Below are 27,610 nucleotides of genomic sequence, written 5' to 3' on the forward strand. Positions count from 1 at the left end.
TTTTAGGCATATTATATATATATATATATATATCCTATCTTCTTCTTTTTTATTTACTAAGAATTATATATATATAAAATTGCCAAAGAAAACGAGAAAAAAAAAACAAAAAAGAAAAAAGAAAAAAAAGTGCTATTAAATCTGTCTGGTGGTGCTATTAAATCTGTCTGGTGGTGCCATTAATTGAAGTAACATTTTTTTAAAACAAAAAAATGAAATTGCTTAATTGATATGGAGCGTGCTACACAATACACACCTTTAAGGCAGGAGATGGAGTGGGGCTATTACCATTAATTTCTCAGGACAGATACAACTAGTAGAAGCAAACTAGCACTAGCGGTACATAAATATACAGCAATCATCTATTGACGACGTCGGGCAGCTTATGCCTTTAGCGATTCTAGAGATATATATACCACTATCAATATCAGAGTACGAAACCACAAGAATTGAACTATGGGTTCCATAGAAGTAGCAAACCATAAGCCTCATGCTTTGTGCATTCCTTATCCAGTTCAAAGCCACATCAAGGCCATGCTTAAACTCGCAAAGCTCCTCCACCATAAAGGTTTTCATATAACCTTTGTTAACACCGAGTTCAACCATAATCGTTTCCTCAAATCTCTTGGTCCAAACTCGCTCGATGGCCTCCCAGACTTCAAGTTCGAAACCATTTCCGATGGCCTCCCTCCTTCCGACGCAGACACAACGCAAGACATCCCTTCTCTTTGCTATTCAATTAGAAAAAACTTAATGCTGCCTCCATTTCGTCGACTCGTTATGAAACTCAATGACACCGGTGCAGGTAATAGTAATGATAGTCCTCCGGTGACTTGCATATTTTCTGACTGGGCCATGTTTTTCACCGTGGTTGCCGCTGAAGAGCTTGGTATTCCTGTCGTTATGTTGATTACTTTGGCTGCTTGTGCTTTCATGGGGCTCTGTCAGTATCCAGCTTTGGAGCAAAAAGGACTTGTCCCTCTGAAAGGTATTGGAAATATTGAATTAAGTTGGGTGATGTCATGCACTAGAATAAAATTTTTGCTATATATATATATAATTTTTATCTCTAATGATCGTCATCACCGCCCAGGTTATGCTGATTATATGTTTATATTGAATGGTGCAGATCACGAGTGCTTAACAAATGGGTTTCTGGACACTGTTATAAATTGGATTCCAGGAATGATGGATATTCGACTAAAAGATCTTCCAACCTTTTTACGAACTACAGATCCCAACGACATCATGTTTAACTTCGTAAAAGAAGCAAGCGAGAAAGTTCATAAAGCTTCAGCAGTTATCATACACACTTTTGATGCACTGGAACAAGATGTTTTGAAAGCTCTCTCAGCTGCTACTCCTAATGTCTGTACAATTGGCCCTTTTCAACTTCTTCTCAATCAATTACCAGAACAGTACATTTCCAAGCATTTTGGATACAGTCTTTGGAAGGAAGACACTAAGTGCCTCCAATGGCTGGATACAAAGGCAACAAAGTCAGTAGTGTATGTGAATTTTGGGAGCATAACAGTTATGTCACAGCAACAACTAGTTGAGTTCGGTATGGGACTTGCAAATAGCAAGCAACCCTTTTTGTGGATAATTAGGCCTGATTTGGTTGTAGGCAAGTCAGCTGTTCTGCCACCTGAATTTGAAGACCAAGTTAAAGAAATAGGTCAAATAGCAAGTTGGTGTCCACAAGAACAAGTCCTCGGTCATCCATCAATTGGAGGGTTTTTAACACACTGTGGGTGGAATTCAATCCTGGAGAGTTTATCTGCTGGAGTGCCTATGCTTTGTTGGCCATTCTTCGCCGACCAGCAAACGAATTGCCGATATATTTGCGAAGAATGGGAGGTGGGAATGGAGATTGATAATGATGTGAAGAGAGATGAAGTAGAAAAGCTTGTGAGAGAGTTAATGGCGGGAGAGAAGGGTAAGAAAATGCAAAGCAAAGCTATGGAGTGGAAGAGACAGGCTGAAGAAGCTACTGGTCCACTAGGTTCTTCTTCCAAAAACTTTGATAGTTTGGTAAACAATATGGTTTTGAGAAAACAGTAAATGGAACAAGAAAAATATTGCTTTTTGTTGTGTGTTGAAATTTAATTTGGATGTTTTTAATTATTCGCTAATCAATGGTAGTGTCTTGAACGTTTGTGAAATTCTACTTCTTTGAGTGGTGTTTGTCTTAGATAATTGAATTAATGCAAAGAGCGCGCAAATTTTTTTTTTTTTTTTTTTTTTTTTGGTTTTTGATCCAACTACCATGATCTTCCCATTATGAATCTGGAGTTAAAGGCTTTACCTGGAAGCATCAATTACAATAATTCTAGATCTACTCACTAAATTGTTTGACACGCAGTCATATTATTTGACACATCTAAAATTTGATAAATAAATTTGATAGCTCTATCTAGTATTGCGAGGTGGGTATAGTGTTTCAAACTCATGATGTCATGTACTTGGATATAATTAAGTCAACCCCACTTGATATCATTGCTTAGTTAATTGTTTAATCTATTTTTATTAAATTTTTCAAGTTAGCTATCATTTTAATCTTAAAATTTAATTGGACCAACCTATTTGTCAATGAAAAATCATACAAAATTATATCACTAATGATTAATTGAACTAGTTAGTTTTTAAATATTCTGACTTAAGAGAAAATTAAATTTTCATATTTAAAAAAATTAACAATTATGTTTGCTAACAAAAGAATCTTTGACATTACAAAATTGAAATATGACAATGAGATTAGCCTAGTGATATGCTTGTTACATCCATTCTTCTGAAGTTAATTGTGAGTTCAAGTATAAATAACAATTTTTATGTGTTAACTTTTAAATGTATTGCTACATCTCATCTATATTTTATATTTAAATTCAAATAACAATTGATTTAATTATCAATGCATCCGATACAATATATAAAGTCATATAAAGTCAGTAATGATTTTTTTTTCTTTTTATTTTTATCAATAAAGATAGTATTGAGTTTGAATTTATGAATAAAAATAATATAAATTTTAAAAATTTAATATAGAAACTTTTAGACAAATCAAACTATAAGGATTATAGTTTTTGTTTTATTAATCAAATCAAACTTAGTATCTAGTCCAACGGTTCTCCAATGAAGATGGAATATTACATTATATCAATTCAATGATCATCAAGTTATGTAGCAAATTTTAATTTAAAATATTTAATTGTATTATTTTTTAATATTAAAACACTGTATTGATAATATGAAGTTAATTGTTAATAGTGCATGTTACATAGCAGTACGTATACAAGAGTGGAGTAGAAAATAAAGGGGAAAATTTGACCAACTTCTCAAGAGTAGTTATAAGAAATGATTTTTAATTAGTTGCTATTTTTTTATGGTAAATAATTATTTTAGTGTCTTTTTAGTGGCCATTGAACGTACCAAACTTATAAATCTTTGACAAGATCTTTGTTATTTTGTTATGGCTGCTGTAGGAAATGAATGATTAGCAACCCTTAAAAACAACATATTTTTTTACAGCTAACCATATATATATATATATATATACACAATCCGTGTATGATGCGGACGGTCTTTATGCGGACCACAGTATTGGTGACAATTTTTCATAATATTGGTGACGATTTTCTAAAAAACCGTCGTTAATACTATGAAAAACCGTCACTAATACTGCGATTCTCATGCGGACCATCTTCATCATAGAATTTTCATATATATATATCTTAAAGCTTGTCCTCCGCAATTCCTGTTTTTTTTCAGAAATAAATCAAAGCTAGAAAAAAAAAAAATTCGAGGATATGATAATCTAGTGTTAAATCAAAAATCAAATCAAATCAATTATTGATATATATGTTTCTCTTTTCTGTTAACCTCTCATGGCCCCAAAATGTAGATATGAGGAACAAAAATAGATTTACCAAAAAGTAGGCAAAAGTAGGATAGCAAAGAGAAAAAGACCTGGGATTTAATGTCCGGGTTTGGTCAATTAAGGTCTTTTTCCACACCTTTTCTTCAATAATTGTTCTATCTTTAGCATAGACGGGGATAGCTACATGATGAAACATTTTACTATTATATTTATGTACAATTGGACCTGAAGTTAGTTGTCGAACTAAAGATGGTCGTTGTACCCCCGATAAGCATCAATAAAATGAAATCAAAATAGGAACTTAAGTGATCTAAGAGACCAGTATAAAAGGAGACGTTGGAGAATAAACGGGGACGATTTTTATACGTTAACAGGAATCATGGATTAAGCATTCATAAATATAAAAATAAATAATAAAAAATAAAAAAACAAAAAAATTCATGAATTAAGCCCTGTTGCATGTAGTAAAAGAGTTCTAACATATTTTTCATGATCGAAAAAAAAAATATATATATATATATATATATTTTAAGGCGTCCAATATTAGTCTGACTCTGAAATGTACGAAACAACTTGGAAATAGTTTAGGACAGTCCTTTAGATATCATATCTTCGCTTATAAAGCCTTTGGACCAGAGATGCAGCAAAGAATTGAATAAATCAATTAAGCATATCAATTTGCAATTTAATTTGAACGGTTTTTATAGGTTGGAGTTATGATATCCAGCGGTCTTACCCTACGAAACCAATTCCAAATTGTTTCGTACATTTCAGAGTCTGACTAACATTGGTCGCTTTAAAATATGATCCTTTTTTTTTCTTTTTTCTTTTTTTTTTTTTTTTGTTTTTTAATCATGAAATTTGTCAAGATTCTTTTTCTGCCTCAGGCCCCAATTCATCATTCATTTTTTCGATCAATGTTTAATTTATGACTGCTGTTGACTCATAAAAATCGCCCTGTTTATTTTCCATTGTCCCCTATTATACTAGTTTCTTAGATCACTTGATTTTCTATTTAGATTTTATTTTATTTCTGCTGATCAGGGATACCACGACCCTCTTTAGTTTGAGAACTAGCATCCGTTTGGTCCCATTGATCAGAAATATAATAGTAAAATCTGGCTATGATGCAGCTATCCTTGTCTATGCCAAAGAGGACACAATTATTGAAGAAAAAGGAGTGGGAAAAGACCTAATTTGACATAACTATGACACTAAATCCCAAGTCTTTTTTACTTTGTTGTCCTACTTTTGTCCACTTTGTTTTTGGGTAAATCCACTTTTGTTACTCATATCTACATTTTTGTGCCTTGAGTAGGTTAACTGTGGAGGACTGTTATTGGAGGCGTAAATTTGGGCTGCCAAATCCAGTAAGCCCAAAAATTTGAGTTTGGACAAGGTTTTTTTTAGGGGAGAAAGTAAATTTAAATTAGGTTGGACCAGGTCATATACCAAATTTAAGTCCCAATATTAAGTTCCGTGGACTTTGAGCTGGGCTTCTGACTGGAGTGCCAATCTTGGATTTCCAGTTTAAAACTTACGCCAAATTTGAAATTTAGATTTTATTTTATTTTTTTTACATTCTTAAAATTTGATTTAAAAATATTTTTCATTAAAATATATTTATAATAAAAAAATAAAAATAATAGCTTTATATATTGGTAAAAAATATTTTAATAAATAACATATATTAATATATTATTGATGAACATATTTATATAACTTAAATATAATATAAAAAATGAACTATTAAATATTTAAGTGATTAAAAAAATAAATTAATTAAATATTAACATTTGTTAAACAAATTTAATAAATATTTTATTTTTTCAGAATTATCACTAATTAATTTTATTTATACTTTGGAATGCTAAAAGGGTGGCACAGTAATCAATTGTTCGGGTCCACCATGAATGGAGATAACAAAGTATAGAATTTAGGAACTATTATCCAAATGTGTCCACGTATAATAACTAAAGTTCTCATAAATTAAGAAAAATATTATTTATTATTATTGATAAATGATTATTAATAGAATTTACATATCATTAATAATTTAAATTTTTAACATTAAAGAATTCACTTTTAGAATTTTAATATAAAAATAATATAATTAAATATCCTAATTAAAATTTATCATATAAATTAATAATTATCACTAATGATAGCAAATAGTAATACCCATAAATTAACCAATAAGGTGCAATAATGCATATAGACACATAGTATTCAGCTGGATTCTCTCTTTTGTGAGAAAAGGAAAAATGCAGGGAAAGTCTTAATATTCAACTTATAGTAGAAAGACAATATTCAACATATAGAAGACATATTTTTACCAAATTAACCTCTGTCAGCAGCAATGTACATTCAATGTCAAATAAGGACAATGAATTTGAGCCACTGGAGGAATAGTCTGTAATCCGACTCTGTAGCATTGTATATGTACATATATCTAATTGATTTTCATAACTGATTTTTCTCTCCGGCCAAACAATAGTATTGTAGCCAGATTTTCATTGTCTTCATGACAATGTTGATAAAGTCAATAAGGCTAGCCAAAGATCCTAATAAAATCAATTTTTACAACTTGAAATCAAATTCTTGTAACTAATGTAAGCTTTTTCTAATTATCAAATCTCATCACTAACTAAAAGTGAAAAACAGAAAAAGATAAATGATTATGTGCCTGCCATTAAATGGTTTTTCATGCCTCTTTTCCATTAAAAACCAAAGCCAAGATGTGCAAGTAGAGTTGAAAAAGGATATAGCTAGCTACAAACAAAATTAACTTCATTTTCATATATAAGAAGGAAAAAAAAAACATTTCAACGTCAATTTTAATCATGCGTTTATATATATTTTCCTTTTAATGCTCAGACCACGATAAATGCCTTATCTTTTTGAGCGGTCGTGTTTGTTAAAGTAACATTTTATTCAGATTATTCCTAGATACGCATATACTTTGTCTTATATAATTTATTCACAGATAAGATAGTACAAATATCATAATGATCCATCCAATAAGCTCAAACTTTGAAAATTTGGTAATTTAATTTAATATCAAAAAAATTCATGAGATCCCATGGTTAAAACTTTGTGATTCTTACCAAAAACACATGTAAAGATTTAAAAATAAGTTTAAATATTTCACCTCTATATATAAGAGCACTAAAGGAGTGTTACAAGATAAATATAATGATAATTCAACTTCTTTAAGCTGTTTTTTATTTTATTTCTCTTAATTATTTTAGTTTAGTATTAAAGATATTATATAGTCTACCAAATTATTTTGGATGAGTAGTACTACAAATTTCATATAATTTATTAAGTTTTTTATCAAATATACATGTATCATTATTTAATTGGTTAACATATTAATATAATTTAAAAATGAATAAGTTAATCTTTAAAAAAATATGTATAATTAAATATAAATTAATCAAATAATAACATGTGTACATTGGCTAACAACTCTAGCTTTATTCATTTTAGATTTGTTTAAAAAATCTGAAAAATAAGCAATAACAATTTATCCGTATGGAAGACTGTACCGATCAAACCTCAATTTTTTATTTTTTATTTTAATTTTAAATTGTTGTTAGTAACATTTTGTCCACCACGAGGCTGTTATTTTCATAAAACAATTTTAAAAACTGCATTTTATTCTCCATTTTAATACCAACTTTTAGAAATAAAAAAATATTGGTAAGGACTTCTATTTTGAATATTTAATACAGTAGATCCTCAATATAAGATAGGAAGGGAAGACCAAATATTGAAGCCAAAAACATAATAAAAAAAGGTGCTATTGACATATTTTATTAATGTAGGAAGAAAAATAAAATTTAATGTGGATTTATGTAAAATGTGATGTATTTAATAATTTTTATAGTGTGAATAAATTGCCCTTTTATATTGCTTGAGCGAAAAATAATATTTTTTGAAGATATATTGACCTTGCAGATTATTTATATAGAGATAAAATTTATCTGGGATGATGATAAATTTTATATTTGAATGGAGATTATCAAATAGAATTGGAATCGAACGAAGATACTATTTATAAATAATAATTGGAGATTTGAGTATTCATCTGCAATTATTTATTTCTATAAAATATGCAAATATTGGATAAATATATGATATTATCCATATTGGGGAAGTTTATCAAGAATTGAAGCTATTAGGATCAAGCTTATCAAGCCTATCGGTTATCTAGAACCTCCTGTTAGTGCCTGTATTATTTCACACCTCAAAATCTTTATAGAATTTCTCTGCAAACTTTTCTTTAATTCTTCGTTTGTGTTCTTCATTAGTTCTTGAGCTTTTCGAGTTCTACTTATTTAGCTTGTTATTTTATTGGCATTTGATCTGTTTATTTTAAAGTCAAGTTTCTTGATTGTGTTTTTATTTTGTCATTAAGATTTTATTTTATTAAAATCCTTTTATTGTTTTAAGACAATACGACCCAATTTAGAATTTTTTTTTTCTAATACAATTGCTTAATTATTTTATCAACTCATTTTATTTTATTTTATTTTATTCTCCTTCAGTTAAGTATTAATTTGGTGGCACGCCCTACATTTAAAAACTCCTAAATATTGCAACATATTAGTTATCTAGAAGCTTTTGTTAGTGCCTGCATAAAGGAGGATGAGGATCTGCTTATTGGACACCTCAAAATCTTAAAAAAAAATCCTTTATAAACTTCTCTTTACCTTTTCATTTTTCATTTGTGTTCATTTTTAGTTTTTGAATTCTTTTACTTATTTAATGGGATATATTTAATTTAGATTTTAGAACATTTAAAATGATTTGCAGATTTTAATAGATTTGACGGATCGTATAAATTTCATAAGCAATTTATAAGAAATGCTGGATTTTATATTAATAATTTTTTTCATAATTTTACTATTAAAATCATTTCAAATCCATTAAAATATATTATTTTTTAAAATCTTTTAAAATTAATTTGATACTACTAGATTTTTAAAAAAATTTACAAAATTCTAATTGAATATACCTAGATTTTAATAATTTTTTATAAAATTCATTAAAATATAAATTTAATATCGTTGGACTTGTATAGATTATTTTAAAATCTAAATTTGATATCTTTAAATTTTTAAATATTTTTAAAATCTTTCAAATTCTAAATTGAATACATATTTTAGTTTGTTCTTTTTCTTTAATCATTTAATCTATTTAATTTATTAGTCAAGTTGAAAAAATGAATTGATAGTGAGCTGGCCAATTTAGACATGCCATGGTGCCAACGTGTTATGCCTGATTTCTAAATTAAATACACTCTTTGGTTTGTTCTTGTTTTTAATCATTTGATCTATTTAATTTACTAGTCAAGTTGAAAAAATAAATTGATAGTGGGCTGGCCAATTTAGACATGCCGTGGTAGATGGTACCAACGTGTGATGCCCGATTTCTCCGTGCGCACACAATAATTTGACCAAGAAAATTCTTGGGTTTACGCGGTATTGTGGTCAGTCAGTCCTTTCATTTGTCTTTCTTCTTCACTTATGACTACAGTCGTCATGTTATTACTAAAAAAAGTAAAAAAAGAAAGAATATAGTAGTCATGTCTTAGCCACCATCGTCAGGTTCATTGTCCATGTACCACCAGCCCCAATCGTCAGGTTCATTGTCCCTGTACCACCAATCTCAAATATTTTATAATCAAGTTATACCAAATCAAAATCAATTTCTCCACCGAAAGCAAAAGTCTTGCTTGCAAAAATTTTATTTTTTACGTTAATGGTCTTCTCCACTTAAGTTTCTTATTTATTAATTGTTATTATTATTTTAATTCTTCTTTCGATCTTTGAAATGTTTGTATATATAATTATAACAATAGAAATTCTATCAGAAAAATTTAATGGTAAAAGCCATTATTTAAACAATGATTTGAATTTAAATTTACTTATCTTCAATATTAAATATACATATATATATATATATAATAATAATATATTAATAGGAACAACTATGTTTCTAATAATAACAATACAAGTTTAAATGGTATAACTATTTATATAATAATAAAAATATAATAATAATAAAATAATAATAATCAATATTATCTATACTGATAAAAATAAGATTTTCAACATAATTTATAATATCAATGCGAGAAAACCAGAGCAAATTTAAAATATAATTCTTGAGTCTTTTTATCCAAGCCATCACTAAACGCCGTATAAATTTAATACAGCGTCTTGGTTTGGTCACTGGGATACGTCTCTCTCTCTCTCTTTTCTATATAATTTTTTTATTATTATTATTTTTTGTTTTTGAAACACAGGGTCTTGTTTTGGTCACTGGGATACGTCTCTCTCTCTCTCTCTCTCTCTCTCTCTCTCTCTCTCTTTTCATTATAATTTTATTATTATTTCTTTTTCTTTTTTTGGTTTTGGACGGACCGACAGAGGGACACATCTTTTTTTGAAAATTACGATTATTCCCTTTGTAGTTTATTTTTATTAAAATTTAACTTTAACAGCATAACAGCAACCAAAAGTGTACAAATTTTGACAAATTTACCGTCATGTAATTGAATAGTTGGAGTAACATAATCTTAATAAGAGTATAATTATTATTTTTCTTTTTTGGAGAACAGAGTATAAATTAATTTGATGAGTTTATTTTAATAAATTTATGGTTAATCGATATCAGTAAATATGAGATAAAACTGTCATTTTAAATAATAATATATGAGCTACTTACAAGCTTTGTTCACATCGTGACCAAAAAAAAAAAAAAAAAAAAACCTTGTTTACATTATTCTGTTCACAAGACTATAAATTATACCGATCACATAACAGGTGACATTTAGAAATTACACCTATGACATGAAGCAAAGTTGGCAGAAAATACATTCAAAACTCTTATTTAATTGGTCAAACCCTTTTTCTTTCTTTATTTATTATTGTTTTTAATCCTAGATAAAATTGGATATAAGGAAAGGATTTAACATGGCATTAAAAGAATATAAGTATGGATCGCAATGGTAGAACCACAAGGTGATTAACATAAAGATAAACTCATAGATCAAATGGGTTCCAGGCAAGAAGGTGATCGTAAACCTCATGCAATATGCATTGCCTTGCCTTTTCAAAGCCATATCAAGGCTTTGCTTAAATTTGCAAAACTCCTTCATTTCAAAGGTTTCCACATAACCTTTGTAAACACCGAGTTCAACCACAAACGTTTTCTCAAATCTTTAGGCCCAAACTCTTTGGATGGTTTGCCTGACTTTGTGTTCGAAACCATTCCCGATGGCCTACCACCTTGCGATGATGATGATGACGGTGATGCCACCCAGGACATCACTTCTCTTTGTGAATCTGTCAGAACAAACTTCTTGCGTCCATTCCTCAACAAACTCACTTCCTGCTCTCCCCCTGTCACTTGCATTGTTTCGGACGGATTCATGAGTTTCACCATTACAGCAGCTGAAGAACTTGGAATCCCCGTGGCGCTTTTCTTTTCTATCGCTGCTTGCGGTTTCATGGGCGTCAAACAATATTCTGTTCTGAAGGAAAAAGGACTTTTCCCGCTAAAAGGTTGTGCAGAGTGTTGAATTACCACCATTTATATATATATATATATATACACGAAAGCTTAACATCATTACTTTATATATCATTTTAACATTGCTGATTTTTTTTTCTTTTTCTTTTTTTTTTCTTTTTTTGGTGAATTTTGCAGATGATAGGTTGCTAAACAACGTTATAGATTGGATTCCTGGAATGAAAGACATACGTTTAAAGGATCTGCCATCATTTTTTCGAGGTGCAAATCCATCTGACGTAACCATGTTTAACTTCTTAAGGGAAGCGGTTGATAGAGCTCATAAAGCAACAGCAGTTGTTATACAAACATTTGATGCATTAGAGCGAGACGTTTTGGAAGCTATCTCTTCTACGATTCCTCATTGTTACGCGATTGGTCCACTCCAACTACTTCTGGATCGCATACCTAATAGCCATCAGGGGATTAATGTTGGATACAGTCTTTGGAAAGAAGACAGTGAGTGCCTCCAATGGCTCCAAACAAAGCCACCAAACTCGGTGGTGTATGTGAATTTCGGAAGCACAACGGTAATGACTCCGCAACAACTGGTTGAGTTTGGTTTCGGACTAGCGAATAGCAACCAACCCTTCTTGTGGATTATTAGGCCTGATTTGGTTATCGGTGAATCAGCTGTTTTGCCGGCTGAACTGGCAGATCAAATTAAAGAAAAAGGTGTTATAGCTAGTTGGTGTCCACAAGAACAAGTCCTTAATCATCCATCAGTTGGAGGGTTTTTGACACACTGCGGTTGGAATTCAATCATTGAGAGTTTATCTGCTGGAGTGCCTATGCTGTGTTGGCCTTTCTTCGCCGAGCAGCAAACGAACTGTCGGTATGCTTGCAAGCAATGGGGAGTAGGCATGGAGATAAAGAATGATGCCAAGAGAGATGAAGTTGAAAAACTTGTGAGAGAGTTGATGGAGGAAGAGAAAGGCAAAGAACTGAAAAGTAAGGCACTGGAGTGTAAGAAATTGGTCCAAGAAGCTACAGCTCCAAATGGTTCTTCCTCCTTAAACTTGGACACTTTGGTGAATCAAATGTTTAAAAATACTTAGATATGAAATACTAAATTAAGGTTATAATAAATTGGCTTTGCCATCTGTTCTAAGAAGCAAAAATATAGTTTCTATATTTCTAAAAATTCGAAAATAATACCTTTTTTTTGTTTTCTTTTTTATCATTTACACAATTTCCTCTATCCGGTATCTTGAATTGATAACACGTATGAGCAGTATCACTTGGCAATAATACTATTTTATTTGAAAAATACTCTTTCGTTATCAGGTGACGAAGCATCGATTAACTTTTTTTTTTTTTTTTTTTATATATGCATATATAGAGACCACTGAACATTGCACCATATATATTGCTATAGAAATCTAATTGAGAATGCAACAATCATTAGTACTTGTATAGTTTGTTCTTTAACATAAATAAATAAATAACAAGTGTAGGTTGTTTGTTGTATTACGCTATATTTGAACGAGGGATTGTATACTATAATGCTATTTTATCCGGCGCAAGAGAAAATTTTGCATATCAAAACAGTACCAAATGAGCTAGTATTATTCTAAACGACTCTTATTTGTTTAAAACGAAAGAAAAGAAGGAAAAAATGCAGAGGATCTGTAAAGTGAATGAAGAACATAATAAGAAAAATTTAAATTTACTAAAAGCAATCAACCTTGAGCATACTAGCATATAGAATCAAATTCGAAAGACAGCTCCAGGAATGGTTTTCCAAGGTGGCTATTAGAAACCAAACTGAAAAAAAAAAGGGGGGAAGAAAGTTTCTTTTTTATTTATTATTTATTTATTTTTTTTAAGTTTGTTCTCTTCTGCGTAGTTTTAATTTTTTTGAAGCCATTATTTTCATCATCCATAGCTTCACCGGAACCACTCCCAAGCCTCTCCAAAGACATGGCACTTTGACAGTGTCTAATTTCTTCCTTGTCACATCAGTTTTTATGAGATCAGTTTTTTTTAATGGTTTTTTTTTTTTTTCTTTTTTTGGGATATAGAAAGTAAAATTTAACAAATACATGAAGCCATTCAAAAAGCTCTAATATCATCTGTCAAATATTTGCTAGATCACTACCAGCTTAATTACCATCCTAGTTGATTTGATTTTTATTATTTTTGAAAAACTAAATTTTTTGCAGCACCCTTTCTTCTTCCATGGCTTCTGCTTTTTCGATCTCCTCGTGCAAACCAAATCTTGAAGGTAAACAATGTCAATCTTCACCTTCCATCTATTCCCACCATGCATTTGAAAGCCATGGCCGATTTTCCTTTTCTTCTTTCTATTTCCTCTACTTCAAAAATTAACCTTTGTATTTAAACCTTTTTTAAAATTATGTTTTCAATAGAGGGAAGCGTTCCTTTATCTAAACAGAAAATTTCATCTATTGGCTAGTTTTGGACCAGCTTCCCATCCGAATATAAAAGCCAAAAATAAGGTCAATACGAAGAAACAGAGGTAGGGTATAAACAGTGCGGTTCCATATGAGAAAGGTGTATATAAATCAAAAGTTCTACAGTTTTTTGATTGAACGATAGAGCGAGATGGGTTTGGAAGTTAGAGACAATTCTTTACCTTCAAGGAACCCAGAAACCAAAAGCCAAGCGGAAGAAGGAAGAAAGAACGACAATGTCAAAGATAATGAAATGTTAAAAAAATAAATTGATAGTGAGCTGGCCAATTTAGAGCCGCCCTGGTACCAACGTGTTATGCAGCACTTTCTCCGCCGCACATAATATTTTGACCATGAAAATTCATTGTGTTCAGTCGGCGTTTTCATTTGTCTTTCTTCTTCACTTATGACTATAGTCTTCATGTTATTACCAAAAAAGAAAAATACAATATAGTAGTCATGTGTCAGCCTCCATCGTCAGCTCCATTGTCCATATGCCACAAATCTCAAATCTTTTATAATTAAGTTATACCAGATCAAAATCAATTTCTCCACTGAAAGCAAGAGTCTTGTTTGCAAAAATTTTATTTTTTACCTTAATGGTCTTCTCCACTTAAGTGTCTTATTTATTTTTTATTATTGTTGTTTGTTTAGTTTTTGGTTGGATCTTTGATATATTTGTATATATTATTATAATCATAAAAATTCTATCTGAAAATTTAATGATAAAAGCCATTATTTATTCAAATAATGATTTGAATTCAATTTCACTTATCTTCAATATCATATATATATATATATATATGTATAATAATAAAAATATATTAATAGTAACAACTATTTTTCTAATAATAAAAATACAAGTTTAAATGGTATAACTATTTATACAATAAAAAATAAATAAACAATAATAATGATGATAATCAACGTTATCCATTTTGATGAAAATAATATTTTCAAACATCATTTATAATATCAATGCAAAAAAAAACCAGAACAAATTTAAAGTATATTTCTTGGAGTCCTTTTATCCAAGTCAACACGAAACGCTGCAAACATGTAGTACATGCGTTTCAATCCAATCCAATTCGGTGTACCATGAAAGTCGTTTTTGGGACACGGGGTTTGTTTTGTTCAATGGGATACGTCTCTCTCTCTCTCTCTCTCTCTCTCTCTCTTCCCCCCCTTTATAATTTTATTTTATTATTATTATTATTTTTGTTTTGGACTGACCGACAGAGGGACATCTCTTTTTGAAAATTACAATTATTCCATTTGTATTTTATTTTTATTAAAATTTAACTTTAACAGCATAACAAGAGCCAAAATGGTAAAAATTTTGACAAATTTACCGTCATGTAATCGAATAGTTGGGGTAACAGAATTTTAATAAGAGTACATATATACATATATATATATATATTTGGAGAACAGAGTATGAAGCAATTTGATGAGATTATTTTGATAAATTTACGGTTAAGAGATCAGTAGATATAAGATAAAACTCCCATTTCAAATAAATACCATCCGATTGACTAAATGTTAACATATGGGCTACTTACAGGCTTTGCTCACATCATGACCCAAAAAATAAAAAAACTTGTTCACATTATTCTGTTCGCAAGACTATAAATTATTCTGATCACATAACTGGTGACAATAAGAAATTACACCTATGACATGACACAAAGTTGCACAAAATACATTCAAAACTCTTATTTAATTGGTTTTCTTTCTTTCTTTATTATTGTTTTTAATCCTAGATAAAATTGGATATAAGGAAAGCATTTTACATGGCATTAAAAGAATATAAATATGGATCGCAATGGTAGAACCATAAGGTGATTTAACATTAAGACAGACTCATGGATCAAATGGGTTCCAGGCAAGAAGGTGATCATAAACCTCATGCAATATGCATTGCCTTGCCAATTCAAAGCCATATCAAGGCTTTGCTTAAATTTGCAAAACTCCTTCATTTCAAAGGTTTCCACATAACCTTTGTAAACACCGAGTTCAACCACAAACGTTTTCTCAAATCCTTAGGCCCAAACTCTTTGGATGGTTTGCCTGACTTTGTGTTCGAAACCATTCCCGATGGCCTACCACCTTGCGATGATGATGATGACGGTGATGCCACCCAAGACATTGCTTCTCTCTGTGAATCTGTCAGAACAAACTTCTTGCGTCCATTCCTCAACAAACTCACTTCCTGCTCTCCCCCTGTCACTTGCATTGTTTCGGACGGATTCATGAGTTTCACCATTACAGCAGCTGAAGAACTTGGAATCCCCGTGGCGCTTTTCTATTCTATCGCTGCTTGCGGTTTCATGGGCGTCAAACAATATTCTGCTCTGAAGGAAAAAGGACTTTCCCCGCTAAAAGGTGGTGCAGAGTGTTGAAGTACCATTTTTCTTTTTTGTTTTGACGAAAGCTTAAGCAATTAGAAGTGAAACTTCATTACTTTATATATCATAACATTGCTGATTTTATTTTTTTTTGTGTGAATTTTGCAGATAATAGGTTGCTAAACAACGTTATAGATTGGATTCCTGGAATGAAAGACATACGTTTAAAGGATCTGCCATCATTTTTTCGAGGTGCAAATCCACTAGAGGTGACCATGTTTAACTTTGCCAGGGAAGCAGCTGATAGAGCTCATAAAGCAACAGCAGTTGTTATACAAACATTTGATGCATTAGAGCGGGACGTTTTGGAAGCTATCTCTTCGACGATTCCTCATTCATACGCGATTGGTCCACTCCAACTTCTTCTGGATCACATACCAGAAGACCATCCAGGGATTAATCTTGGATACAGTCTTTGGAAAGAAGACAGTGAGTGCCTCCAATGGCTCCAAACTAAGCCACCAAACTCGGTGGTGTATGTGAATTTCGGAAGCACAACGGTAATGACTCCGCAACAACTGGTTGAGTTTGGTTTCGGACTAGCGAATAGCAACCAACCCTTCTTGTGGATTATTAGGCCTGATTTGGTTATCGGTGAATCAGCTGTTTTGCCGGCTGAACTGGCAGACCAAATTAAAGAAAAAGGTGTTATAGCTAGTTGGTGTCCACAAGAACAAGTCCTTAATCATCCATCAGTTGGAGGGTTTTTGACACACTGCGGTTGGAATTCAATCATTGAGAGTTTATCTGCTGGAGTGCCTATGCTGTGTTGGCCTTTCTTCGCCGAGCAGCAAACGAACTGTCGGTATGCTTGCAAGCAATGGAGAGTAGGCATGGAGATAAAGAATGATTCCAAGAGGGATGAGATTGAAAAACTTGTGAGAGAATTGATGGAGGGAGACAAAGGCAAAGAAATGAAAAGTAAGGCATTGGAGTGGAGGAAATTGGCCCAAGAATCTACTGCTCCAAATGGTTCTTCTTCTTTGAACTTGGACACTTTGGTCGACAGAATGCTTAGAAATACTTAGATATGAAATACCAAATTACGGTTAGAGTAAATTGACTTTGCCATATGTTCTAGGAAGCAAAATTATAGTTTCTATATTTCTAAATATTCCAAAATAATACTACTTTTTTTTTTTTTTTCCATTTACACAATTTCCTTTAATCAATATCTTGAAATAATAACCCGCACGAGCAATTGACAATAATACTACTTTATTTGAAAATTACCGTTAGCAATTACAGTAGTTATGATTAAAAAGTTTTACTTTTTACTATTAGAATTTTAATATTGGAAGATGAAATATAATTAAATGTTGCAATTAGCCACACATATTTACATCTCAATTCAAAACTTTCATCTTTCTTTCTTTGGCTAAGCTAAAACCAAAATCACACCGGCTGGCAAGTTGCAGAAGGAATAAAAGAAAAGTTGGCAAAATGAAAACAGTAGGATCATAAAATCAATTAAAAGCCTTGCAATTTCGGGCCCGAATTTGTCAGCGACATCAACATTCGCGCCTTAGACACTTGCAACTTTTCACTCCATTATACAAGCAACACTCCTACACATCAAAAAAATAAACCAAGCCTAAATAACAATTTTCTTACCATCCAATATCCCAAATAATATGTCTTCTCAAGTAATCAAATTTTTGAACAATTTGAAAATGTTTAATCAAGTACATCTCAACATTTTCAAACTTATTTTGTCATATAGGTCCAATTTTTTTTAAAAAATATTAATTTGATTGCACTCTATAAACTTAATTAATTATTGCCCTCGTTGAAAATTTTATATAAAGATAAAAATATAAATGTAGTGCAACTGCTACTTCACATTATGTTTTGCAGCTACTTAATTTGACTCTAAACTAGACAGCCAACTGTATAAAAAGAACTCGTTTTTGGCAATTCTTTGAACATATATGGAAAATTGATAATAAATCCAAGTAATGATCACATAGAGATTTGTGATGGTTCTAGTCCCCATCATTTATCCAGCAGCAGACGTAACTAAATTTGCAACTTCATCTACATAAAATGTTGAAAATATGTAAACCAACTTTTTCTCTTCTGATGAAATAAACCAACATATCACTAGCTAGCAAACAAAATCTAAATATTAATGATCAGATGAGATTTGCAATGTTTCTAGTCTCGTTATTAGAACCTAGGCTTGTTTTATCATTACCAACTTTTATTGTCAGGATGAATAAGTCAGAGGCGGACCCACATAGGGTCCAGAGGAGCACGTGCCCCTCGTGAAATTTTTTATGCGATTAAAATTTTATTGTTTGTTTTATCAGATTATCGTTTTATCCTTATACAAATACAGTGTGTCCTCCTGTCTCTTTTTTTTTTTTTTTTTTTGGTTGTCTTAATCCCATTTTCTTTATCACATCTATATATTATTTTTATTTATCTCTCTTATGTATAACCATAATTATGATATTTATCTATTATATATTTAACAATATAATACTTATCTAAATATATTACTTATCTAACTTATATTTTTAATATAATATTTTTATACAAGCATAAATGCAATTATTTAATTGCAAAAAACTATTTATAATATAATTATTTAAATTTTGCTTTAATTTTAAGATGTTATCTTTTTAATTACGCATATTTTTGCTTTTTCTTGTTTCCTACTTTTCAATTACTTTAGTTGTTTAAATCCTAACGAAATCAAAATTTTGTTTTTATTCTTTCAAATGTGCACTAAATTCATTATTTACTGCCAAAGTACTTGTTTTTTAGCTGCCATGGTACTCAAACATCATATTTTTCTATGTAGAAAAAAATTAAAAACGATTTAACCGTTAATTTGCTTAGTACTCTAATTAATTTGACTACAAACAAAAATGTTACATTTTATTTGTATGTTTGTATTCCTCAACACCATAAATTGGAAAAAGGTAAAAATCTAAGTGTTATTATATAATGTTGGTAGGAAATTTTTGTTCAATCTACCACAAATGGTACCTCCTAGAACAATTTCCTAGATTTGCCACTGGGGTGATCCTATGGCTGTAAGTAGGCCCGAGTAGTTCATAAATAGCTCAAGTTCGACTCCTTTTTAACTTGCTTAAACTTGATTTGTTAAAAAAAAAAAAAAATGAGTTGACCTTAAATAAGAAAAGAAGTTCGAAGCCAATCTCTAACAATAAATTAAAATAATAAATAGTTAATTTTGCTATTTATATGCAATTATATAAAAATTATATTATGAAATTAACCAAATTAAATATTTATAATACATAAACAAATTTTTTATATTTTAAATTTACAAAATTTTTAAGAATAAATTAATTTTATAATAAAATTAATAGAATAAATAAAAATAATTAATTATTATTTTTAAAGAATAAATAATGAAATTTTAAATGTTTATATTGTAACGAGCCGAGTTGAGTTAAATTCGAGCTTTTGATGAAAAAACTGAACCAAACTTGAGCAATTTATTTCAAAATTTTATAAACTTGAACCAAGCTAAAACATTACTCAAATTATGCAAGTTGAGTTTGAGAATGCTAATACTTAACTCAAACTCAGCTTATTTACATCAATCATGAGCTGTAAAAATTTATGTGCACTAGTCAACAATCTTTTTTTATTTATTTTATTATATAGCATTTTGAATCTCAAAAATATTAAATTTATCAAAATATCTATCAAATTTATTCATTAAATAACATGATAAATAATATAATAATATTTAATTAATTTATTTTTTTTAATTTACTTATTTATTTAAAAATTTACTTTTTCATATTTAATTATATAAATATACCAATTAATAATATTTTAATATATATCATTTAGTAAATAAATATAATAAACATTTATACATGTAATATTACTAAATAGATACATTGTTTATACATATTATTTCGATTTTGCTATTATGGCAACCTTGTCCTCCTTTGGATGAGTCATCATGGGTAATGATTGTTTAATTACTAAGTGATTATGTGTAATCACCATCCAATTTCTACCCTGCTGGGACAATGACAAATTGCTCACAATAAAGTGGGTATTTCACTTATAGTACATTTATGTCCATCATATACATTTTTCTTTTGTCTAAACCACATTGCAGTTGCTTTTTATTTTTATTTTTTGTATGTTTTCTTATCTGTCGATTATATTTCTTTCATCCAAGTACTCTGATTCTAAATTTTTAATTTTTGAGTATGAAATATTGAAGAAAATAATAGTGAGTGACACAATATGATAGATTTTTTTTTTTCTTTTTCCCTATGTATGTAGTATGTAATTATGTATGAAGTTCTGACATATGGACAACTAGAGATTTTTTTTTTGTTCTTTCTAGCGACGTATATGGTGTGTAACAGAGCAAGTATCTCAATATTAAAAATTCTAAAATTTGATGATAACAGAACACCAGAATGCCATTAATTTCTAGTAAAAAATATATATTGGCAATGTAGAGAGAGAAACCAGATCCATATATTAAAAAAGAATAGTTGAACTAGATCAATATATTAGAAAGTATTTGAAGTGATGACTTTGCTGTTTTTGGATCTAGCTTACGGTGGCTATGGAGTTTTTTCCGAGTTCCATTGGCGTTGCTGTGCGAGGCTATGAGTTTTGGGTGCGAGGCCATACAAGTTTTCGATGAGAAAACACATAAAAAATAAAAAATAAAAATGAAAGCCAATTGAGATTGTATTAAGCCAAATCTAATATTGACTGTTGGTAAAATTCAACAGTCAATAATAGAATTTTGAACTTTGTTAAAATCCATGAATCTTATATAAGAGCCTCAATATATATACATATATATATATATATATATAATTATTATTAAAATGAATATAAATTATAACATAATTTATTGACTATTTACAATAATTTTTTGTTTTATTTTGAATTAAACAAAATAATTTAAATTAGATAAATTTAATATATAAAAAAATAGATAAGTCTTTTATCTAATTATTTTTGTAAATATCTATTAATTTATAAAATCATTAATATCAATTAATTTAGATATCTATATATAAAAAGAAACAAAAATTGGAAAAATCAAAATAAAAATAAAAAATAGAAAGAAAATTAATTTTTTAAGAAAAAAAAAATGGAAAGATAAGAAGGAGAAGAAGAAGAAGAAAACTGAAACAAAAACTGATGCAATAAAAAAAAAAAAGATTGAAAAAGAAAGAAAGAAAGAAAAGAAAAGATAATAAAAAAAAGGGAAGAAAACTGAAGGGGGATAAGTGATACTGCTTAAAAAAAAATATAAACAAAGATTATAAAAGAATAAAAATTGAAAAAAAAAAGATTAAAAAAGAAAGAAAGAAAAGAAAAGAAAAGATAATAAAAAAATAAGGGAAGAAAACTGGAGGAAAAAAAGTGACACTGCTGAAAAAAAATTAAAGAAAAATGGAAGAAATAAAGATTTAAAGCAAAAAAAAGAAATAAAAATAATCAGATAAAAAAAAAACCAATAATAAAAAAAATCACAAAAAGGTCAATTCTTTTTTTTTTTTTCTTTTATGAATAGAATGGCAAATTAATTGAATAAATTTTATCCGACCCTTTTATAGGGGATTAATTATTCCATGCATGGGGGACCACCCTTTTATACAGGATTAATTATTTCATGCGTAGGGGATTATTTCGCTGGTTTATAATTTTTTAATCCTACCGACTTTTCACATCAAATCAAATCAAGCATATAAATGCTTCTATCAAAAACGTGCTTTAATTCATAATTTACACTCTGCCTTTTTATTTATTTATTTATTGTGCGTGCAATGTATACCTCTCGAAATTTCTTTCGTACTTCATTGTCAGATATTGATTAATTGTCAATTATGGCACCTACTACGCTGTTTTTCTCTTTCCAATTTTCGTTTGTCATTCTCAAGGTACTTGTTATTTTTCTTTTTATTTTTTTATTTTTATTTTTTTTGGTTATTTTTTTGAGGCATACATTGCATGCACAAAATTTATTACTAATTTTTATTGGTGAGGGAAGGGTTTGAACTTTTAGAAGAGGATGGATGGGTTTTCCTACTCTCTAGTATTTTTCGAAAGCAAAAAATATATATAATTTTTGATAGTTTTGATAATTTTCCGTTAGTTTGACTGTTATATATTTTTTGCAAATATTAAAATTGCAACAAATGTTAATTAAGTTAATTAATTTTATAACTAAAAACTAAATAATATTTAATTATAGCATTAATTTATATAAATATTTTCTTTAACATGTATTTGGATGCATGACAGGTCGTAGACCAAATACGCATAAAAATATTATCAATACATTTTGATATATTATATATATATATATATATATATTAGTTATAATCTAGTAAACTATTAGCTCACTTTATAATTAAATATATTGCAGTCAAATGGTAAATTATAGATAATAATAGTAATTTATAATATTTTATTTTTATTGTTATTTTTTATATTAAAAATTTACTAAAGAAAACTAAATCCGAGAGCCAGTTTAATTATTATATAATGCCCAAATAGGAATGTCAATGGGACAGGACGGGGCCGATTTTTAAAATCCCATTTCCGTTTTCGTGGGAAATTTTACATCCTATCCCCGTGATTTTTCCCGTTTCTTTAGGTGCTGGACAGGATTGGGAATTTTGCGGGGCGGGGACGGGGCGGACGGTTTTCTCCATTTTATTTTTTAATTGATATTTTTTTAAAAAAATTATATAAAAAAATTATTTTATGATTAAAATATAAAAAAATGACTACAATGCAATAAAAATATAATAAAATACATTAAGGAACAAATTTACAATTATAATAAAATACATATTTAGAAAAATAAATTAAAAAAAAAATGATTTTACATAAATAAAATTTTATAAAAAAAAATAATAAATAAATATATATATATATATCGGGGCGGGGTTATTATTCTCCGTCCCTGGCCCGTTCCCGATTCGGTTTTTAGCCATTTGCCCCAAGTCCGCCCCGCATCCCCGAATTTTCGGGGAAAAACTGCCCCGTTAGAGGCGGTGCACCGCGATTTTGGGGATGGACGGGGTAAATTGACATCACTATGCCCAAATAACATTTGATTTTTCAATAAAAAATAAAAAAATTATTTATTTTCTGTTTGAAGAATACCCATATTTCTCTTCTGGGTTCTCTACGAGGAATACCAATAACGTGGCAGATAGGCTAACTCATTTTGCTTTCCCAATTGATCACTTGAGGTAGGTCCAAATTGGCTGGATTTTCTCCTAAAAAAGGATGCATCTTTTGTGTCTCTGGTTTAATGGAATGATTTTTACTTAATATATATATATATATATATATATTTATTATATCCATAGTGAAGAATAATTATGTAAGACAACCTTCAAATCAAAAAAATATACAGATATGATATATGTTTGATAAGATATAATACTTGTACATTGTAGTCAAAAATTTAAAGTTGTATTATATTATATATATATATATATATATATGAAAAGATTTTTTATTTTTTTATTTTTTTGCAAAGAAATCTCTTTAACTTTTTATTATGTGATAAATAACAGTTGAGCTTTCAAAATATTTATTAAATAATATATATTAAAATATTATTAATTAATATATTTATATAATAAATAATTAAATATTATTATTTCATCCAACTCCAACAGATAACTAATTTTGTTACCTGGGCATTAGCGTGGATCGGCAATCTTTCGTCTTTCATCGAAAAGTGAGAGATTTTTTTCCAAGGAAAAAAAAAAAAAAAAAAAAAACATTTCCATGGACTAGATCCATTGTAATTAACTTTCAAGATCGTCATATCTGACCTCTGCGGCGGTGCCCACTCAATTTGTTTTTTGTTTTTTTGTTCTTTTTTTTTTATATATATTTTAAAAATTTTAATGATTTTTTTAACTATTTATTTTTCTGTCCCCTCACTATGTGCCCCTGCCGCCTTTACTATTTTTCTTTTGTTTTCGTTTTACTGTTTTGTATTGTTTTTCACATTTATTTGTTTTCTTTTAATATTTTTAGTTCACTTATCTGTAATATATTTTTTATCATCTCTTTTATATGTAATCAGTGTTATTTAATATGTTTAAATATATTAACACTATATACATATTTAATCAATATTTTAGTATTTTAATATTTTAATATAATTTTATATGCAGGTACAAACATTTTCTTTAAAAAAGTATAAATATTTATAATTTATTTTCTATCTAATTTTTGTTTGGATTACATAAGCCGCAATTTTGCCACTTCTTTTAATTACTTTAGATGTTTAAATAGTAACATAAACTAAAATTTATCTATTGTCTTTCATGAATTGTGTTTTCTTTTATCTTTTGTTGCTTCTTTTTAGTTTGTTTGTCGGGATCTCAACATGTGCGTTCAGTGAATTATACATATTAAAAATGCTGACGTGTGTTGTGTGTTAGCTTAATATGTAAACATACGTAACCGGGTGGGTTTTTTTTTTTTTTTTTTTTTTGGGTTATCTTTTTGAGTTTTTGGAATAGATGACAAAATAGTTAACTATTTGTGATAATAACATTTAAAGTAAAAATAGACAGGTAACGCTATAAGGCTGCTCCTTCTTCATAACTTTTGAGTGCAAAACAAAAAACTTTACAGAGTTGCCAGCAGATATGGATTCCAAGAAAGGAGAGGTAGCTGATAATAAAACTCATCACGTCTTATGTATTCCAACTCCAACTCAAAGCCATATCAAAGCAATGCTTAAATTGGCAAAGCTTCTCCATTCTAGAGGTTTTCATATCACTTTTGTCAACACCGAGTACAACCACAAACGCTTTCTTAAATCTCTTGGTCCCGACTCTCTCCACGGCTTGCCTGACTTCCGGTTCGAAACAATTCCCGACGGCCTTCCGCCTTCAGATGCTGATGCTACACAAGACGTTGTTCCTCTTATCGAAGCCATCATGGAGAAGATGTTGGCTCCCTTTTGTGATCTAGTCAAAAGACTCAATGACATGACCAGAACTTGCAATGATAGTCCCCCTTCGGTGACTCGCATTGTTTCCGACGGATTCATGCCTTTCACCATCGCCGCCGGACGAGAACTTGGAATTCCGGTCGTGTTCTTTTATACTATTCCGGCTTGCTCTTTCATGGGCTTCAAAGAACTAGGTACTCTTCTGGAAAAGTTAGGACCTCCACCAGTACCGAAAGGTAAATATATATATATACATATATATACACACACATATTTGAAATACCTTTAAACTAATATTAGCCTTTCAATTGAATTAAATATTTAATTTTCTTCATTTTTTTTTTCAAAATTTCAGACATAATTATAGATTGGATTCCGGGAATGAAAGATATGCATGTTAGGGATATGCCAAGCTTTTGTTGGTCAGGAAGTACAAAAGATCATTTTGTGCTTAACTCTTGCATAGAAGCAACAGAAAAGGCCCATCAAGCTTCAGCAATTATTATTCACACATTCAAGGCGTTGGAGCAAGATGTTTTGGATGCGATCTCATCTATGTTTCCCCAAGTGTTTGTGATTGGTCCCCTACAACTTCTTCTTAATCGCATACCGGAACACCCTTTGAAACTCAAATACAGTCTTTGGAAGGAAGAGAGCGAATGTCTCCAATGGCTCAATACCAAGCCCAAAGGCTCAGTTTTGTACGTCAACTTTGGGAGCATAGCAATCATGTCGCCAGAACAGGTCGCGGAGTTTGGTTATGGAATTGCAAATAGCAAACACCCTTTCTTGTGGATAATCAGGCCTGATTTGGTAGTTGGCGAAACAGCTGTTTTGCCGCTCGAGTTCGCAGCAGAAACGAAAGGAAGAGGTCTAATAGGGAGTTGGTGCCCACAAGAGGAGGTTCTTAATCATCCATCAATTGGAGGTTTTTTAACGCATAGTGGTTGGAATTCAACTGTGGAAAGCTTGTCTTCAGGTGTACCATTACTCTGTTGTCCATTTGGAGGGGACCAACCCACGAACTGCCGATTTTGTTGCAAGGAGTGGGGTATTGGAATGGAGATGGACAAAGAAGCATTGAAGAGAGAGGAAGTTGAGAAGCTTGTGAAAGAGTTGATGGAGGGAGAGAAGGGTAAGGAAATGAGAAAGAATGTGATGGAGTGGAAAAGACTAGCCCATGAGGCTACTGAACCTAATGGTTCTTCATCCATTGACTTGGATAATTTAGTTAGCCACTTAGTTTCTTGAATAGGGTTGGCTAGGTGTCTCTAGCTTCAATTCAACCGGAGATTGAAAAATATAAGGGTATTGGTTTTTTCAGTACACGTTTGTATGCTGGTGATTTTCTTAGTTAATTTCTTTTGTTATCTTTCCTTTTTTTTTTTTTTTTTTTTTTTTTTTTTTTTTTTTTTTTGGTCTTTTGAGTTGTTTTCGTTTTGGTTTTTGCTGTTAAACACGTTGGAGATGGGTAATAAAGTTATTTTTTTTTTTTATATTTTTGGGTTGTTGTTTTCGTTTTGGTTTTTGCTGTTAAACACGTTGGAGATGGGTAATAAAGTAAATCTGAAGATATGCTGTCATATTTTAGCTTGCACTTTCCCTTGTAGTACTAACAATTATATATGGTTACAGGAACTTCTAATTTTTCTCCTAAACAAAATGTGTCAAAAATAATGCCAATCGCAAAATTTTACTACATATGTCACTTCTATGTGAATCCTAAACATAAATGAACAAATAATACTAACTAAAGAATAATGCTAGAAGTACATATCAAATAGTCTACCGAAATGTTTATCAAATATTTATGTGTCATTAATTGATTAGCTTATATTCAATTGAGTTTGTCTTTTCAAAGTTTAATTTATTTATATATAAGTTATGTTCATATTTTGACCAAGAAAATAGTAATACATATACATTTGATAAACAGTTTAGTAGATTTTATTATATCTCTAGCATTACTCATAAATGAAAGCTAACTGTATCTCATTTGGCCACATTACTTGGTAACATCTTAGCATTACTTATAGTTTCCTTGTCCATAAACAAGCGGTTTTAAAATTGTCTTTTATTCTAAGATATAACTTGTATCCATATGCTTCATATTGTCCTGGAGTTCACTCCTAAAAATATAGCCATCCCTACTCTTTCACGTCAATCCCATGACATGCAAGAACAATCTGGCTATAAAGTCATTATGAACATGATCGAACAACTAGTGTTTATTGAACAAGGTATAGAGTTGATTGCAGAAATTACTAGTACAAAAGGCATGTTGGAATTGATCCGCTACAGGATTTACATTGGATGCAATAGAAGCAAGTACTAAATAGAATAGGTGTTAGTGGGTAATGGT

The 27,610-nt window shown here is 29.9% G+C and overlaps 4 protein-coding genes across 4 annotated transcripts; all 4 read left to right on the forward strand.

Moving 5' to 3' along the window:
* The first annotated feature begins 363 nt into the window (after positions 1–363).
* Positions 364–2,216, forward strand: LOC107406887 (7-deoxyloganetin glucosyltransferase). The gene is made up of 2 exons (XM_048471351.2): positions 364–988; positions 1,130–2,216. The coding sequence occupies exons 1-2, from the start codon at positions 457–459 to the stop codon at positions 2,062–2,064; spliced, it is 1,467 nt and encodes a 488-aa protein (XP_048327308.2). The 5' UTR covers positions 364–456; the 3' UTR covers positions 2,065–2,216.
* Positions 2,217–10,796: 8,580 nt separating this feature from the next.
* LOC107416713 (7-deoxyloganetin glucosyltransferase-like) lies at positions 10,797–12,639 on the forward strand. Its single transcript, XM_016025239.4, has 2 exons — positions 10,797–11,454; positions 11,600–12,639. The coding sequence occupies exons 1-2, from the start codon at positions 10,944–10,946 to the stop codon at positions 12,517–12,519; spliced, it is 1,431 nt and encodes a 476-aa protein (XP_015880725.3). The 5' UTR covers positions 10,797–10,943; the 3' UTR covers positions 12,520–12,639.
* Positions 12,640–15,486: 2,847 nt separating this feature from the next.
* Positions 15,487–17,428, forward strand: LOC125421771 (7-deoxyloganetin glucosyltransferase-like). Its single transcript, XM_048471255.2, has 2 exons — positions 15,487–16,263; positions 16,395–17,428. Exons 1-2 carry the CDS (start codon positions 15,744–15,746, stop codon positions 17,312–17,314), a joined length of 1,440 nt encoding a protein of 479 aa, XP_048327212.2. The 5' UTR covers positions 15,487–15,743; the 3' UTR covers positions 17,315–17,428.
* Positions 17,429–24,892: 7,464 nt separating this feature from the next.
* LOC107416707 (7-deoxyloganetin glucosyltransferase) lies at positions 24,893–26,624 on the forward strand. The gene is made up of 2 exons (XM_016025231.3): positions 24,893–25,484; positions 25,604–26,624. The coding sequence occupies exons 1-2, from the start codon at positions 24,941–24,943 to the stop codon at positions 26,497–26,499; spliced, it is 1,440 nt and encodes a 479-aa protein (XP_015880717.3). The 5' UTR covers positions 24,893–24,940; the 3' UTR covers positions 26,500–26,624.
* Positions 26,625–27,610: the final 986 nt, after the last annotated feature.

This window comes from Ziziphus jujuba, chromosome 4 (genome assembly GCF_031755915.1).
Source record: "Ziziphus jujuba cultivar Dongzao chromosome 4, ASM3175591v1".
NCBI lineage: Eukaryota > Viridiplantae > Streptophyta > Magnoliopsida > Rosales > Rhamnaceae > Ziziphus > Ziziphus jujuba.